This window comes from Phoenix dactylifera, unplaced genomic scaffold, assembly GCF_009389715.1.
Source record: "Phoenix dactylifera cultivar Barhee BC4 unplaced genomic scaffold, palm_55x_up_171113_PBpolish2nd_filt_p 000806F, whole genome shotgun sequence".
NCBI lineage: Eukaryota > Viridiplantae > Streptophyta > Magnoliopsida > Arecales > Arecaceae > Phoenix > Phoenix dactylifera.
Genome location: NW_024068173.1, coordinates 195,846 through 214,197, shown reverse-complemented (window position 1 = coordinate 214,197; position 18,352 = coordinate 195,846). Strand labels below are relative to the sequence as shown.

At 36.5% G+C, this 18,352-nt stretch overlaps 2 protein-coding genes across 3 annotated transcripts in view; one reads left to right on the top strand and one right to left on the bottom strand.

Moving 5' to 3' along the window:
- The first annotated feature begins 1,285 nt into the window (after positions 1-1,285).
- LOC120107251 (cysteine-rich and transmembrane domain-containing protein WIH1-like) lies at positions 1,286-2,799 on the top strand. The gene is made up of 3 exons (XM_039120463.1): positions 1,286-1,478; positions 1,613-1,784; positions 2,409-2,799. Exons 1-3 carry the CDS (start codon positions 1,427-1,429, stop codon positions 2,452-2,454), a joined length of 270 nt encoding a protein of 89 aa, XP_038976391.1. The 5' UTR covers positions 1,286-1,426; the 3' UTR covers positions 2,455-2,799.
- Positions 2,800-5,630: 2,831 nt separating this feature from the next.
- Positions 5,631-18,352, bottom strand: part of LOC120107258 (probable amino-acid acetyltransferase NAGS1, chloroplastic) — a 28,085-nt gene continuing 15,363 nt past the window's right edge. The window contains exons 7-11 of one of the 2 annotated variants that reach the window (XM_039120469.1): positions 17,863-17,974; positions 17,498-17,657; positions 15,156-15,232; positions 8,280-8,416; positions 5,631-5,936 (exon numbers count right to left, since the gene is read on the bottom strand). In XM_039120469.1, coding sequence (XP_038976397.1) covers positions 5,885-5,936; positions 8,280-8,416; positions 15,156-15,232; positions 17,498-17,657; positions 17,863-17,974 — 538 coding nt within the window. In that variant the 3' untranslated portion in view covers positions 5,631-5,884. Of the gene's footprint in view, positions 5,937-8,279; positions 8,417-15,128; positions 15,233-17,477; positions 17,658-17,862; positions 17,975-18,352 lie in introns of those variants that run through there. The other variant, XM_039120468.1, reaches the window with a different exon arrangement.

The window sequence follows — 18,352 nt, the reverse complement described above, 5'->3', positions numbered from 1 at the left end:
GAGACCGATCAAAAAATGGACCGGTCATTAGTTTCCAAGAAAAACTAAGTAATTTATCATCTATTCCATTATTATATATAACTAAAAGTGGGGCTCAGTTTATGTTGAGCTCGTTATTTACCACTAGGACACCCATTTTAATAATGTTATTAATACAGTCTTGTTTCTTTTTCAATAATAATTAAGTAAGGCTCACAGTTTAGTAAGCTAATAACCTTCTTATTAATGATATTATATTATTATACTTTATAAAAAAAATATATTAATTAAGAACTCTATTTATTATTCAAAATAAAAGCGCTATCATGGGCATCCACACTGTTATCTTGATAACGATGCCCTAACTAACTATAGAAGGTCTTTTATGACTCAACCGTTGGAGGAAGGAAATTTCCATATATAATGTGGGTCGACTCTACTAGATTAATGAGAATAAATTTATTGATTAATAACATGCATTTGAATTTTAAATTATTAATTTTTTGAGAATAGGTTAGCTACTATATAAAGAATTGTTAGATAATCATATTACTACCCTGCCATGCACTATGTAGGCTCTGATCATTAACATCTGCTTGTTAAAATTTTATGAAACTTAGGAATACTTGGTAGCCAAAATCTTAGGATATTCATGATATACACCCTAGTTGATATTTGTATGAGATTGGATTGAAAATTATGTAGAAATCTGACCTATTGGCCCATCTATCTTGCATTATTTAAGAGTCTGTCCAAATCCAGCTTTGATTCTAGTTTTTGGGCTGCAGGTTATTTATAGTAGTTTTTTTGTTGCAAAATTTAGGCTAGGTATTATTTGGGTGATAAGAGCCATAGTTAAATATACAACCCATCCACAACCCAATCTTATAGAAATATCTAAACAGGCTTTAATTGAAGACAACTCATTTACTCGAGATATTCTTGAGATGGTGACCTCATCCCTTGGGTTTTATATCAAGCCATAATAAAATGGTACATTAATGGAATACAACCATAGCAGGCAGGTTGTTTTGCTTATCTAGTAATAAAGAAAATCTTCTTAAATAAATCAAATTAACTAAGTAATTATTATTTTTCAAGGTTAGAAGGGAGTCTTACTGGTAGTTTGTTAACTACGGCGGAACCACTAAACTAAAGCCCAAAAAGTAATTTATGATATACTTTAATTACTGAATCATCCGATTGCTCGAGTTGTATAACGATAAAAGAAATTATTTCCAACCGAAACGATTCTGCGTGCCCCCAATTCCCCAAATACCATTAATAGCCACCGACACGAGCCGGTCTTCCACCCGAAACTTCCTCCTCCCACTCTTATCTTCCCGTTGGGCTCTCTCTCTCTCTCTCTCCCCCCTATAAAAACCCTCCGCGCATCAAAGCCTCCTCCACACCGATCTCAGCCGCCGGCGAGAACAAGAAGAGAAAGATGAGCTACTACAACCAGCAGCAGCACCCCGTCGGCGTCCCTCCTCCCCAAGGTATGGGTTTCCTTCTCGATTTCGTTCGAGATCTCTAGTTTTGGACGATTTTGGTTGGTCTGATTGATTTCTACGGTCAGGGGTTTGACGGATGTTGTTAGGGTTTCTGATGGAGTTTTTGTCGTGATGATTAGGGTATCCGCCGGAGGGGTACGTGAAGGACGCCTACCCGCCGCCGGGGTATCCGCAGCAGGGGTACCCACCAGCGGGGTACGCGCAGGGGTACCCGCCACAGAGCTACCCTCCGCAGTACGCCCAGCCGCCGCCCCAGCAGCAGAGCAGTGGGCCTACCTTCCTCGAAGGATGGTACGGATCTCTCTCCCCCCCCACCCCCACTCCTCCCCCCCACTCTTGTAGATCTCGGAGATCTAAGATCACCGGAATCTGCTGGCCGGCGCATGATGGCGGGAATGTTGGCGCGCGATCTGGCCGCCGGCGTCTCCGATGGCCGCACCACCGGCGCACCTCGCCGGTGAGGTCGCCTAGGTCGCGGATCTGCGCCGTGATTCGGAAATCCGACGGCGGGCCGGGCCGCTCCGTCCCGGCGCCGGCGCACGATAGCGCGGCTCGTTGGTGCGGTCGTTGCGGGCTGCGTGGGCAACGTGTCACCATCGTGGGAACATCATGCTGACGTGTCGACCGCTTGTTCATCTACTCATTACTCGAGTTAGGCCGCTTAACACAAGTAGAGTTTAACTAAATTTTAACTAAATTTGTTCAATAAATATCTATAGTGAGAAGGGGAGAGAGTACTCGTATTATATATAAATATTATAATATAATGTTCCGTTCCCAATATAACCCTATCCCAAAATATTCCAACCTCGACATGTCGATGGGGCTCTTGACTTTCGTCAGATCTCAACCCTCTGTTCCTCTGTCTGTAACTTTTTTTTGGGACTTTATTTTGTTGTTATTGTTGTCGTGCAGCTTGGCGGCTCTGTGTTGCTGCTGCCTTCTGGATGCCTGCTTTTGAGACGGTGCGAGGGCTGATCCAATCACACACAGTGTCCTGTGTTTGGTGTGTGGCGACATGGTCAGCTGTTCTTTCTAGAGAGACATTATCTTAGTTTAAAGCTTCCGTTTTTTTTTTCTTGTTTTTCTTCTCCCCTCCTAATCGACGTTGTAAGGGTTTACCTGGAGTTGGATTTGGTGTTCTGATTTGAATTGGTAAATGGTAGTTGCATTAGGTATCATTCTCTGAAAAAGTAAAGAAATTAAAGAATTCGGGGGTGTTTTGGCATGTCATAGTGGCTATCTTTTGATGTTTAGTGGATCTGTGTGTTGGTATGTTCATATATATATTTCCTTTGGCTAGTAAGCTGCGACTGACTTAGTGACTTTTAAGACTATTCAGAAAGCTTGAGATATTGTTGCTTTGCGAGTCGGTAACTTTTGATATGCAGGTGGCTGATTCAGTGGCTTGTAATGGAGGCAAAGCTGTACATACGTGATTCTAGTTTGAGTGTATTTGGTGTTCTTACTAACCTTTCTCTAGGGTATCAGGGACCTGCTGAAAAAATTTCACCTTCATGTCTAAAAAAAATAATTTTTGCATGTTTAGTTGTCCATAAATATATGATATAAAAAAATAATTTTTGTATGTTTTGTTGATTAAGAAAAAAATGGTTTATGTTATATTTAATTAAATATTTATTTTTAAAAAAATTGTGAAAAATATTTGTTATGCGATGCTTTTAATAAAGAGAAGGATTTTATTCATTATATCGAAAAGCTTAAAGATATTTTTAGAAAAAAATTCAATTTGTAGTCGGTAAAAAGTGATTTTCAATATATTTTTTATGTGAAATATAGAAATTTTATTTTTATGGATAAATTGTAGGCAAATGCATCTCTCTCTCACTTAGCTGGCCCAATATCCTGGTGAGCTCAGAAGTACACGCTTTCATCTAAAGACTAAAACTTTTTGGCCTGCTCGGAGTTTTTTCTGGAATAAAATTCTGGTCCTAGACATCCCAGATACCTCTCACCCTTAGATTGGACGGCCAGATGCCAAGTAGAATATGCGGTATAGCCTCCCGGTTTCTCCAGAAAAGGGAAAAAGGCAATCCAATCTACCACAAGTTTGCTTCACACTCTATGCTTTTGATTTATTTATGAGGAGTCTAGCCGTGTAATTGGAAGTTAATCAAGGTATACACTCTATGCTTCACACTCTAAAGAATGACGCCTTCTGCATCATTCATCCCAACGACTCCTTCCGAGTTACTGCACAACCCTTTTAGTTTAACCATCCCTTTCATGAATTAATGATTGAACTAAAAAGGTTATAAAAATTTCATTGAATAAAAGATAGATATCTAAATAATTTAGCTAAGGTAATTTTTTATTATCATTTAGAAATTACTAGCCTATTGTATGGGTTGCAGCTTTTTTTTCTTTATTCTACAATATAGAATAGATAAATAGACTAGATAATAAAAATAGAATAGAATATATTAGATATAAGGGTCTAATTATTTTTTAAAATATTTATTTGATATTGATAATTATGATATAAGTATTATTATTCAAAATTCTAATAGTATATGTATATGTATCGTTATAGTAAATAATATATTAAATAATATATTAAGAGCATGATTCAACTTTGGGTTTAATAAAAATATAAAAGTTTTGCATATAGAAATATTTAGATGCAATATAACGAGGTTATTAAAAAATATATTTTATTAAATGCTAGAACTATTAATCCGTTCCGCCCATTTACTTCTTATCGTCTCAAAAACCGGCACATGTTAGATCTTAATTTTTTTTAAAAGGATTATTAATGGTTGGGATCTATGCCTTATGCTTTTTCTCTATTTTTACGCTCCTCCTCTCCAATATAGACAAAAATTACCTACAAAATAAACATAAATACGTTCTAGATAAATACAAAATCTACAGAATAAACATCTAGTTTGCAATGGAAAATCAAAATACTGTAAAAATAAACAGAAATTAGACCTTCAACCCTTGATTAGGCTAGGACTCACTTGCGGAAGAGGGATAAACAAAAAAATTCGGATATAGTAAATACAACATAGGATAGAATAAATATAATTTCTTCCAAGTAAATAGAAATTGGCCAACATAAGTATTCACTACTTTCGTACGCTTTTTGTCAGAAAAAAAATAAAAAGTACCTGCAGAATAAATATAACATCTTCGGATAAACACAAACCTTCTAAAATATTTTTTTTGTGGGAGATCCAACATGGCGTTTGGGGAGAGTGCTGTTTTGAGACGATGAGAATGAGGATGGGATCAATGGTCCTAGCATCTAATGAAACGTTTTCTTCTTGTCTTTTTTAAGCTCTAACATGGCACTGGAAGAGCCGTTAGCATTTAATGGAATATTTTCTTTCTTTTTTAACTCTGACACGGCACATTGGCCCTGGGAGAGCAATCATTTAAAACGATGAGCCTGAGGGAAGCTCCTATTAATTACCTGATACTCTGCCGAGATACTTGTGATTAAATAAAAGGATAAACTAAATCCGCTGTACATGAATTCCATGCTTGTAAGCAACTCTACCACTACGAAAATTACATGACCCAGAAAAAAGCAGAACTGTGAATCCGTGAACCAAGAGGACTCCCCACCTTTTGAAAGTAAGGACACAAAGACGTAAAATAAATTACATGCTCCACAAAGTAATGATATTTGGGAATTTCAGAGACAACAGAAATGCTAATTGCTGAAAAGATACGACATTCTTCCACATACAAATCCATTTTCCACATCTCATTCATATTACATGCTCATTGAGATGTAGCGTTTTCTCTATTTTGGTATTATGTAATTGCTTCTTTTTTTTTTGAGATCCATATACATGCTTATGTTAAGTCCAACAATTTCAACCAATTACTATGTATACGCTTCAGACGGGAATATGGATTTGTTAATTTACAGAACATGTGTCGTATCTGTTTGGTTACCTGTGATAATCATTGTGTACTACTCATCATAAGTTTTCTCTCTTTTTTTTTTTCTTTTATAAAACTTCATACAGGAGGAAAAAAAAAAACAAACCAAGAAACGAATGTGTCTAATCAAGAAGCGATGGGTACGTCAACATGCAATGGGTCCTGTAAAAGACTCGAGAAATATATGTTTCGGATATGTAACATAAGCTAAAAGAGTGCTTAGAATATAAACTAAAACATTTGAAGAGAGAATAGCTTCTGCAGTTCTTGCATTGATTGCAAAGGGAATCCGAAAATGCTAGCATTGTCATTTGCAAATCTCTACTGGTCTTGCAGTGTGACAAAATACAATAACAAAAAGAAAACAGACACTACTTTTCCAATGTTGAGTGCAGAAGGATCATTGATCTGGACAGAAGGTCCTTTAAATCTGGTTTACGTGTATGCCCTTTTAAAACTAGAAAAGAGGGCCATCAAACTAACTGCATCTTTGATTCATTGTAACTGAACTCCTGAAAATATGCCCTGACATTGCAAAATAATTAGTTGAAATTGAAACCATAGCCATTATCAAATTCCATAAAAGTTTGTTTTTTGGGGCACAATCTGTTATCTAATATTATTATGCATTCTTTTACTGAAAACTAATTTTCAATTTAGATTTCTGAGAATAGTTAGTATTCTGATTCTGATATGTGATATTCCAAAAATTCCTAGTAGAAGAAAGGAAAACTTCATCTAGTGTCCGATCTAATCCCAACTTTAGTATTGTATATTTTTCTTTACCATCAAGTTGTCAGACATTTGGGGAAAAAATGCTGATTCTTTGTTAATATGTTTAAGATCATCATCCGCATGTCAAGTCTTAATATGAAAACAATTTTCAGAAAAGCTAATATGGCAATGTTCAAATTATATATTTTTATATTTAAATTAATCTAAAGAACTTCAAAAACAATAAGATCTAAGAACTATTAGCTATAAACGGCCTAACGTAGTTATAGAGAGCCTGCCAGATCAACAAAAACCAAACGAATGGGTACAAGAGGTAAAAAAAAAAAGAACTCAGTGCACGAGGCTCCTGCCACTGCGAGGTTTCAGGTATGTCAAATATACGTAGCCTTATCCCTGCATGCAAAGAGGTTGTTTTTTGCATTTCAAACTCATGACACCCAGGTCACGAAAGATCAATTTTATCATTGCGCCAAAGCTCGCCCTCTTACACAAGGTGACAATATTAAATAATGTAAATTAGCGAATGCTCTATACTCTATAGGTGTCCCGCAAATAAGTTACAATTGATCTATGCAAAATAAATTTCACAACTTAATTAGTAGTTTGGGAATAATGTGATTTTAGAGAAGAACATGCTCTGTTTGGTCATATGATTAGTCAGACAATAGGAATGTGCCACATATTACACACTAATATTAAATAGTACATATACGGAAAAAATAATTCATGAGAAATTCACACTGATAGATTGCATATTTCGATCTGAAGCTAGCAATATTTCTCCAATAAATTGTTTAACTAAAAGATGGTCTCAGCAGATTATATTTACTCTCTAATACTAGCATATATTAGTCCTCAACAATCCAAGAAACTTCTACAACACTTGGGTTGACTTGGAAATTATGTTTAGAGTCCACCGAAAGCTCAAAAAAGTTCGTCAAAAGCTCAAAAAGTTCATTAGGTTTATTCTTTCATTCTGTCAGGTTTTATTTTTTCATTATTCATCATTACTAAATAGCCTCAGCATAAATATAAGATTAATAATTTACCTGAGTTTAAGGGTGTGGGATTAAGATTTCAAACAAGCAAAATTTTCTCTACAATATAACCTAGTGATGTCTTCATTTTTTGTATGCAAACTAATTCTGTCAACTGCTCACATAATCTTCAATTCCTTCCACTAAACACACACAAAAACTACAACTGCAATCTCATCCCATAATTTTTAATCCCCCTCAACTAGTCTAAGTTTTATACTTTACCTCATTCCATAAAATCTATGAATCCTTCCAGGAGAATTGGAGAAATGTCCTATGATTTACATATCATGTTGGATACCTTAAGTACTTATATTATAGGACCCAAGAAATTTCCTTGAAACAGAAAAAGGTGATGAACTTTCTTCTTGTAATCAGTAAGATCAGCTATGGGTTACTGAAACTTTATGTGGATATTGATGGCCCCAGCAGAGCAAGCCAACCCTGAGTTATGCAGAGGATGCCTTGCCATTTTTTTTTTTAAAATTTTCTTCTGGTGGGGTGGAGTTGGGTGTCTGTGGGGGGGGGGGGGTAAACAATTCCAAATTTTGGATTTAGAAAGAATAATTATGAACCTAATAGGTATATTTCTATCTCTTAAGGCCCCAACCTTAGCTATGCGATACTTATTGATGATTTGTATGTGACAGACATGATTACTGGCTAATACATATGAAGGAAGACACGTTCATTTTTTAGATAGCCATGTGCAAGAACCTCTAAGCTAATCAGGCTCTTAATTATGGTCCATAAATGTTGATCCTGAAACAATCTCCAAAATTCTCTCTCTGTGCACTATGAATATTCAAATGTCCCCTGCACAATAAAGGTTCCAAAAAATACTAATGACGGTGATCTCATTTCCCAACCAGAAAATGAATGATACTGCTCATTCAATAATTGCATTTTGTTCTCATCACATATTACCATGCTAATCTGAAGATTTTTATTAAATGATGGGAAGATTGATATTCCATGAACAGCGTATCACTGAAATTAGATGACAGTAGAGCTATAATACATAAGTGGCCATCTGTTACCAATTACAGATAACTTAGCCAGTAGAAGTACATATCATCTATCACCTAAAGGCAACCTGTTGATGGTAATTCCACCTTGCTCTGGTTGTAGATTCTTCATATAATATTTGGATCCACGTAAGAAATTGATTTTTTTCCTCCTTTCATCTGGAATGGACTCAATAGAACATTCTGAGAAACCACGCCTCACAACCTGCATCATGTTTAAAAAGGGGAAATAAGATCATTGAATCAACAGCAAAGCTGAACTCTTTTTCCTCCAAATGATGTCTACAGATATTATTCAAGGAACAGTAGGTATTTGCTAGTGCAACACTTGTTCAAGATATCTAGCAAAAAGGGGGTGACAAACTCTGATAAGAATAATAAGGCCAGAAACAAATAATATAGATTTTCTAAAATAGTTGCCTTCAAGTCATAACAACCTCAAGGTTTGAAATATTGGTGGAACACGATGGTGCCAACATATTTCGCTGGGATTCCGGCAATGGGATAGGGCCTAAGTTGCCGAAACCAATCCCAGGTAGGGCGTCCCATCCTGGATAGGTTGCTACAAGCTGGCATAAACCCTAGTTCGGCTAGGAGACACTCATATCAGTCGTCCCAGCCTAATCAGATTGGTTCCGATAAAGGTTCGCCGTCTCGATACCGGACCCTATACTAGTGCCACGCTAGCACAGTGTCCGTACAGTACGGAATTTTTTTTGGCAAACTGAGTGTTGGTACGCCATCCGTACCGGGTACCGATACCGAACTGGTATGGTACACCCTGTACCATCGGTTCGGGCCATTACAGCATACCAAGGTGCTAACCAATACTAATACCAAGGAGAGCCGCGGAGGGGCGGTGGAGAGGGGATTTCGAAACAGGGGACGCGGCTGCGGCCTCGGCCTCCGCCGCGCCCCCCACGGGCTCCGCCGGCCCCCCTCAGCCTCCGCCGCCCCTCTGCGGCTCTCCGATGACGGCCACAGGTCTCCTCCCTCCCTCTCTTCTCTATGCTCTCTCTCATTCTCTTCTTCTTCTCTAGCTCCAGCAGAAAAGAACTGGTCAGTTCGTACCGGCTGGTTCCGAGGCGAACCGGAACCGTACTGGTCTGGTAGGCGACCGGTACGCCTACCGAAACCATACCGGTTTGGTAGGCGACCGGTACGCCTACCGGATCCGGTACGACGAACCTTGACTGATACCCATATTATCAGTAGGAGGCTGTCCCAACTAAGATGCTCTGTGATTTTTTTTTTAAGGAAAGAGAGGGCCAATTAGGTTTAGAGATGCCTTTAGGCATCTTGGAAGACCCTTTTGACCCCATTATGTGAGAAGAGAGAGGAGGGGAGGGGGGAGGGAGAGAGAGAGGAGAGGGGTTTTTTTTTCTCTCATCGTGAAGAGATTGCCACTACTGGAACATGAGGGCACTCCTTTCGGGTGAGGCCCTTTGATCTCCCTTTTTTGGTCCAAAGTCGGCAAAAGTTGAAAAAAGAAAACCCATCTCAATTTTTTAACCAATTTGGATTTTGGATATGTTGTAGGATGGATAGTAGCCTATAACATGGTGATTTTTATTTTTTTGCCAAATATCTTATTTTTAAAAAATATATTTATGTATTAAAATATTAATTAAAATATGGAAATTTTAGTTCTAGAAAATGTAGCATGCCTGCATTCACTCTATGCACATGCGACAATTTTTTGCTAGAATATCTTCTTGAAAATGTGTAATCGTTTAATTAATGTTTTAATCAAGAAATAAATTAAAGAGACACAAGTTCCTAAAAGATCTAAAAAGTATCTCTAGTTGTCCTAAAGTATAAATGTAATTTTTAAATTTTATTGTCCTGCATCAGTAATCGGTTGTTTTTTCCTGATTTTTAGATTATTTTAATGAAAATATAAATACAAAATTGAAAATTGTTAGTTAAATGTAATAAATATAAAACATACATTGATAATTAACATGATGAGTCTTAAAATTGCCATCTTGTTTTTATTGATTAACATATAATTTTCTGATTTTCAATCTATTTTTAAAGAAAAGAACTAAAAAATTATAAATATATTTTATTGTTAAAAACATGGAATATGCATTTGATAAAGATTGTAAAATATTCTAAACTAATAACTTGCATTTTGTTCATCAATAAAAACAGAAAAAATTTTAAATAATGTTTTAAATGAAAGGATTAGACATGGAACAAGAAGAGATGAGGAGCAGCATTGAGAAAGCTGGAGAAAGCTGGGAGTTGTTACATAGATTGGAGGGAGTCGAAATTAGTGATATTTGCAAGTGCATTAGACAGCTATAATGGATAGTGGATCTCATCATAGGTGGATCTCATAGTGCATCAGATAGCTAGAGTGGATCTGGATTATGGTCAAAATAAGAGCATAGTGTTACTTCCTACTATCCTAAGATGGTGTGGCCAAGCTCCCAAGAGCACTAGATGTATACACATCTGCGGCATCAAAAGCCATAGCCTAGACAATATGCAATATCTTATGACGAGCAAGGATGGGGACAATATGCAGGCTAGTATAATGTTCCAGGTTCGAACTACCAAAAAGACATGGATGTATATGAGAGGCATCAAGATTCTAGATAAGACCGAACTATTCAAGTAAGTTATTATGATTTTCTTTTTTCAATATCATATTGTATTTGCCATTCTTCACTCAAATATCGTTGGTTGATTGATATTGAGTGTCCGCAATGACATTGACACTCAATTATCATAGAGACTTTAAAAAAATCATTCAAATATTAAAAAAACAAAACATGCTACCCTAAACATTTTCATTATGCATAAAAATTCAAAAAAATAATGAAAACAAAAAATAAAAAATGATTTCTGGCCGTCTTGGTATGGTACTAGAACAAAGCTCCATACCATCTTGGTATGGGATGCCTAGTAATGTACTGGTCTGACTAGAAATTGATACTAGGCCCAGTACCAGTTTTTAAAACCTTGATCTTAAGATATTTGTTGCTAAACATGGATAACTGGATGCATAGCACATGCATGCTGTCAAACAAGTGAATCTGAGCCTAAGAAATGACAATTCTCCATAAATTATAGCATTATCAAGACAATGCCTTTACAAATTTTCTTCATAGCCTGATCATGGAAAAGAAAAGAGACTAAAAGAAGGTTACATGACAATTACATTCATCAACAATTGAAGAAGGTTATTGACAATTATATTCATGGATTAGTGTAAGATGAGCCAGTTTTCACTTATACAACGAACCCACTCCATAGATAGTCAAGTTGGATACTGTACTAGTCTTCTATGTCTAGGGGTGCCTTTGGCATCACAAATGTTGCCAGGCCAGTCAAGAACCATAGGTTAGGAAGAGGTAGAAAGTTGTCCACAAGTAACAAGAGGATAAGAGAAAATGAAGACCTTTTTGGTTGCTTTTTTTGAGAACATGAAAAAACTTTTTGGTTGTTTTTCTTGAGAACATAAAAGCTCTCAAGACAGCAAACCCTCTGGAGTAGCTAATTTAGCTCAGATGAGGAAACATCTACTGCTTCCCACTTGTGCAGACATTAAGGGGACTAAATAGAATCAAATAAACTACACCATCATTAGTTTTTGCTATGAAAGTTCAGAAACCTTGATAGTGTTACTGCTACCTATACCCTATGTAAAATAATGAAACCATAACCAAGACCTTATGTGACTTCAGCAGTCTCAACCTTGTTCACCATGTCCGCATGAGCTAATATTAGCTGTCCGTACCCTGGTAATTTCATGACATGTGATGACATAAACATTTTTCTTTAATTGTAATGCTAACATAAATGTAAAGGCTTCCCTTTCATCAGGAGAAACTACGATTGTGATGACATCCACAAGCCCTCTATCTATGAAATAATTGTTTCACAGAGTGACCAATGAGGATAACTCCTGCACATCACTGGACATGATTCTTGATTCAATCCAGACAAAAGCCTATATTATGCATTTTTTCTTGCTTCACCTGAATGTCATCTGATCTCTGTCACAACAGATGAAAGCTAATTTACTTTAAGCATATATCATGCTTTTTTCTTGTTGGCCCTAAGTGTCATCTAAATCTCTAACTTACTTTACAAAGAATAGTAGTTTGACAGAATCATCTTCCCCTGAAGAAACTAGCTATCTCTAACAGAGCTGATAAGTATGGGTGAAATTATTCTTTCGAATATAGGCTTCTTCGTGCATGCCTTGGGCTATCTTCAGAAATAACATTCATTGTGGATATTGACATCACTTGAGAAGATGTTTCAAGGGCACTGCCCCACTCATCATATCTAAGATAAACTTCTTTTGGTGGACAAATGATGTATCACATTTTCATCATCCCCAAATTGAACAGATGCACCCAATATCAACATGCTGAACTGTGCAATCCACAATAATTAAGTAGTTTGTTGTGGGGAATTTCCACTTCGGCCTTCAGGTTTTAAAGTGGTTCTTCGTATGCTCAGCTGTTCCCTAAGCTCAAAATTGACTATTAAGTAGGGGGTTCGTGGGGGTTGAAGCGTAGACAGTTTCCACCCACATCTTCCTCCTCGTTATTCATGTACCTTTTCTCTCTTCTCCCAGTCCAAAAGGGCTGTTCATTGACATGTACTCTTTCATTTTCTTAGCTAAAGTTGGTGGGGTCTTTGGCCCTGCCTTTTCCTCAAGATAATAAAAAAAATGATTAACTTGTTAGAGGTGAACACTTGATTTAACGTAACAATGCTTAAAAATCCCAGCACAAACATATGGAAAAACTTGAGAACATATTTTTCAGATTTCAAAGCTTCCACACTTGAGCCTAGACTAAGGCTACAATGTACACCTCCCTATAATCCTAACTAGGCATGGAATCAGTTTCTTTCCTTAGAACTAAAACATATAACAGCTATCAAGGTCCGCAATTGCTGTACCAGGTAACGTATTGGTACCTTATCGGTACGATACGGTATGGTATATCTCTATGCCAAAATAACTCTAGCCGTTTTTCTCAATTTTCATCTCGGTACGCCTCGGTATGGGGAGGTATGTCTTGGTACAGCAGTACGGGGCGGGTACCGATTTGAAGGTGTTTTTCATACCAGCTTTCTCCCTGTACAGTACGGTATGGTACGCCCCATGTTGGGCTATATGGGGCGGTATAGCAGACCTTGACAACTATTTTAATCATCTTCATTAACTTACGATAGACTTCAAAAATTAAAAAAAAAGAGAATAACAGACTTGGCATGATAAGGGAGTCCTATCTCGTGTAAATAGATTGATTGACAATTTTATTTATGATCCTTCGTCTTCAATCAGAAGTCACGTGACACAAATCAAGGAAAAGATGAACATTATGAATTATAAACAGGATTATTTATAGTGAAGACGGATTAAAAATCCATGATTCAATAAAAAGGATCTAACCTTCTTAATTGCTAGCTAGGTATCAAAAATGCAGATTATTTACACGCACATGGAGTTTGCTATGGATATCATATTAGAAAGCTATGAGATATATTTCATGGGAAATGATAGAAGATTCAACATGAGCAAGACTAAGCTAATGCTGTGGAGTACATAATGTTGCAGAGTTTTATGGATTTGCATACCTAGAAGAATACAAACTTAATGCAAGTTGTCCTGTTTGGATACAGACCTACATAATGTTGGTGATCTAGATTCTTTCTATTGTTCTGTCATTTATCTCCCAACAAGAGAACACAGGATTTTGTGTTGATCTTCAAAGAAGTAAGAATAAATGCAAAAGGAGAGCAAGGGTGAAAGTGTCAGCTTGTGCCTCTGGCGGAACACCGCTTTTCTTATCAAAAAAAGGCTGGCAAAAGAAATTGATGTCTTATATTAGCCAATAGCATACTAGCTACTTTCAGAATAATATCCAGCATTATTCAATAAGAGCCCCTTTCACCAAAAGAAGAAAAAAGACAGCCCGTAAAACCCAACTACTATGGAATAAACTATTATATATCCAAATAATATTTTCTCCACTATAAAACCAACTTATCATTCGGAAAGTAGTTCCAGCTTGATATTCTAGACAACTTATTACTTGGCCCTAGAAGAGTTAGACGAACTCATTCATGGTCTCCACATGTTAAACAATTAAGAACATCCCCAGACTACAGTCATGGCAAACTCAATTTTCAACCTATAGAACACACACAAATGCATCTTTTGGGATGTTGAGTAGCATCACAAAATAGATTTTTTACAAAAAAATAATTTTTGACTGATGGAAATCAACATCATATGCCCTCAGATCTTATAGCCAAAGTTGTTTAGCCTATAAAATACACTTCCAACCAAGATTCACCATCTCGATACCGGACCCCATACTGGAACCATCCTATTACAATGTTAGTACGCCCAATATGGGGGCCAGTTCGGCGTACCGAGTGTCGGTATGCCTTTTATCCCGCATACTAATTTGTTATCGGTATGGTACAGTACGGTTGGTATGCATCGGTACCGATTGGTACAGCAAACCTTATTTCCAACTATAGAAAATTCATTATAATTCATTATTTGTCAGATGATCCTCAAAGCACTTGATGATGAATTGATTTCACCAAATTCCTATTAACTGAAAATGTAAACGGTATTGACATAAACTCTCACTGGTGACCTGAAAATGGGGACTGTTTAATATTGAATTAATCAAGTTATAAATGACACAATAGAGAGCTAGCACAAACTCTAATTCTTCTCCATACAAGTTTTATACAGCCTAATGTACTGCTACAAACAAGGTCATATCTGAAACACCTGATCATCATGAGACTCGATAAGAAAGTACTGATAGAATAGTTAACTGTGTAATGTTTCATATGATCACTAGAAAGTGAAAGGAAAAAAAAACTACCCATTATCACATTTTAGTCCTTCAATCTCTTTTTCTTTGTTCTTTCTTTTTTGTTTGACATACATACCAATCTGCAGCACGAGTTGTAAGCAGGAAGAGTTTCTCTAATCCAAGGTATGATGCCTTCTTCTCAATATAATCTGCAGATTACATCATAACCCTAATTTTATCAACATTCTGAACATACACACATTCAAACTAACCATGTTGATGTAGATGCTCAAAATTGAAGAATTTTGCAAAACACTTCTGTCAACAAAAGTAACATAATAAAGAATGATAACTGAATGCATTCATTAATTTAATTGATGAAATAGAACAATCTTTTAGAATTCATATATACTTAAAAGACAAATAGAAAACAATCCTTGGGTAGCTCTTAGATTTAGTGGTATGTCACCATGTGTTTACACATCCATGCATCAACTTTGATTGCTCTCTAAAATATAACAACATTCTAAAAAAATCATGGAATTGGAACTCCAATTGTCCACTAGACCTTGGTCTTTCTCACCAATCAATCAGAATCGACAAACTAACATAGACATTCCACTCTTATTCCTATTTTTGTTATATGTTTAACAATTCATTGACGTGAGGAGGCCACCAACTTATATCACCAAAAAGAATAAAAGAATTCATAAAGGTATTTACTAGAACTGAAGATTAATAAGTGGAGAAGCTCTTATAATTCGAATGATTATTTGATGCCCTTGAGACTTTAGGAAACTTACAAAAACAACACAAGGGAATCAACATGTAAGGGTTATGATATCTTTTCATTTCACACATATGGGCTAAATTATTTTTTTTTGGGGGGGGTGGGGGGTGGGGGGCAGGGGATGAGATGGGGGAGATGATGGAGTTGTTATGTATGCACATATGAAGCTTGTCACACCACAATCCTTTTCTATTTTACACCTTAGTCACTACCTGTTGTTATTTTGAGCTGTTACAATGTGTTTGTCATCAAAGGGCCATTATTCTTACTTAAGTTACTTGGGCAGATGAAGGAGAAAGAGTAAGGAAGACAAAAACGAACAAAAAGGAAGCTGGAGCAGGGGGACTACCATAGAGTTTCTCGTATCCCCTGGATTTCTTTAAAAAGAGGAGATTTCTTTTGGCTAGACACTCTCCTCTGTTTGTCATATCTGTTTCTAAAAGAAAAAATACATGAAGTTTGGAAGCATGTAGTGGGGCTTCAAATTTGGGAGCATGTAGTGGGGCTTCAATTGTAAGGTGATATCCCCTCTCGTAATTTGTGATCTTCTTTGACACATAGAAATGACCTTGCAGTATTTTCCCATGGACGTAGGCCATGGATTTGGCCAAACCACCTAAACCTGTATCTCCATTTTTCGTTTTCTTTTTTCTCTAAATTTCTTTTTTGACTCTTGCCCTATTGTGCATCCAACAGAACCTTAGTGTGGCTGCATTGTAGGAAATGACATAAATGCCACCAAAACATGGAGAGAGGCCCCCAAAACAGAATAATCATGTCGGATTTTGTAATCGATCCAAACTTAGTAAGTCTATGGCATGTTCCATAGGAGACAACTCATCCAATATTTATCATGTTCGGCCTAGACAAATAATATGCTTGGTAAAAGCATGGAATAGCACTGGAGACAACTGTATATAGGATCACTCAAGAGTTTCCATAAACAGTGGAAACATAGTTAAAATAATATAGACATTTCATGTAGATCAGAGGAAACCTTATGAAGAGATGGGCTTTGATTAGAAGCAAAATGTTAGAAAAGGGAAGGGAGAACATAAGATGATCTGGAGAAATTATGATTATGCATACAAAAATGCTTGCTTTGTGAGTGGATAGCTTGATTAGCAATTAGGACTTGGGTCTCTCTCTTGGGCTGGACTGCGAAGTAGAACATTGAACTCATCCTGCATGGCCAGTAAATTGTCTGTGCCAACTAGAGATTGATGGGACAAGGATTAGGGTTAGGACTATGATCAAATAAACCCAACAACATATAAAAATTTTATTCAAAAAGGTACAACAGTTCAGAATGAATAAAAGATAAAAATGGCGTTGGTAGCTCATAGAAAGTTATAATGATGGTCTAGAATCTAGATTTAATCTGAGGGTAGGGTATAACAAGTGTAGATAGATGTAGGATCACCTAACATGAAAGTGGATGAATATCTATAACTAATTCTTCCTTATTTTGGCTACAATTTTCAGAAGTTAATTAGTGATGAAAAAAATTCAGATTCAACTAATTGGCAAGTTAATATTAAATTTTAATTGCAACGCAATCACAAAACAATGATGATTGAATAAGTGAATGCATGTATAGACAATATCAAATACATTGAAAAAATGTACTCATTGGGAAAAAGAGAAAAGAAAAAGTAATTTACATTTTTTCAGTTAAGCATACCGAGCAATTTGTCCCCTTGCCCATGCCCACGGCACTCAGGGGATACAACAATTGCAGCAATCTCTCCACATTTCTCGTCAAAGAAGGGAAAAAGTGCAGCACAAGCAATGATTGAACCATCTCTCTCCACAACTATAAATGAATCCAATTGTTTAAGAAGCTGAGCACAAAGATCATGTAAGAGCATTAGAAAAAGGTATTTCTGCTTAACAAGTATGACACTAGCCCAAGAAAGCAACATTTAGATGCCGTAACTTTCTTTTATTACAATTTGAGTGCCAGGAATAGAGGAAATGAAAAACATATCTAGATTTAAGCAAACGGTCAAATGAAGTTTAAACAAAAGAAGATGACACAGTGTGAACCTCTTCATCAGTTCTCCGAACCAGCGCACCAGATACTTCTAAAGGTTGTATAAGTCTTCTTATGCCAGGAAAGTCTGCCAATCTAGCATTCCGCGTTCCCTCATACACATTACTGAAATATATGGTGAGAGGAATAAAAAATAAGACTTTATGTTCTCCAATGGATTTAAATTCTCCAAGAATTAGGTGTATTTAGTTTTGCAGAGAAAGTACTCATTAGGAGATAATTAGCACTTTAAGCCTACTTTACAAGCACAAGCTACCAGTCCATCAAAACCTAATATATTGCAGATTCGAAAACCAAACATAATGAACAAACATGAGAAATCAATTCTAAGCTTTCAGAAGATGGCGCACAATCACATTGGTAGATCCATCCACTGAGAAATATAACACTTTAGACTTATGTAAGTATACAGTATGGTAGAGGATTAACTCATGCACACAAATAAGCCTAGAATCATAGTTGTAAAAAATGGACCAGAGACTG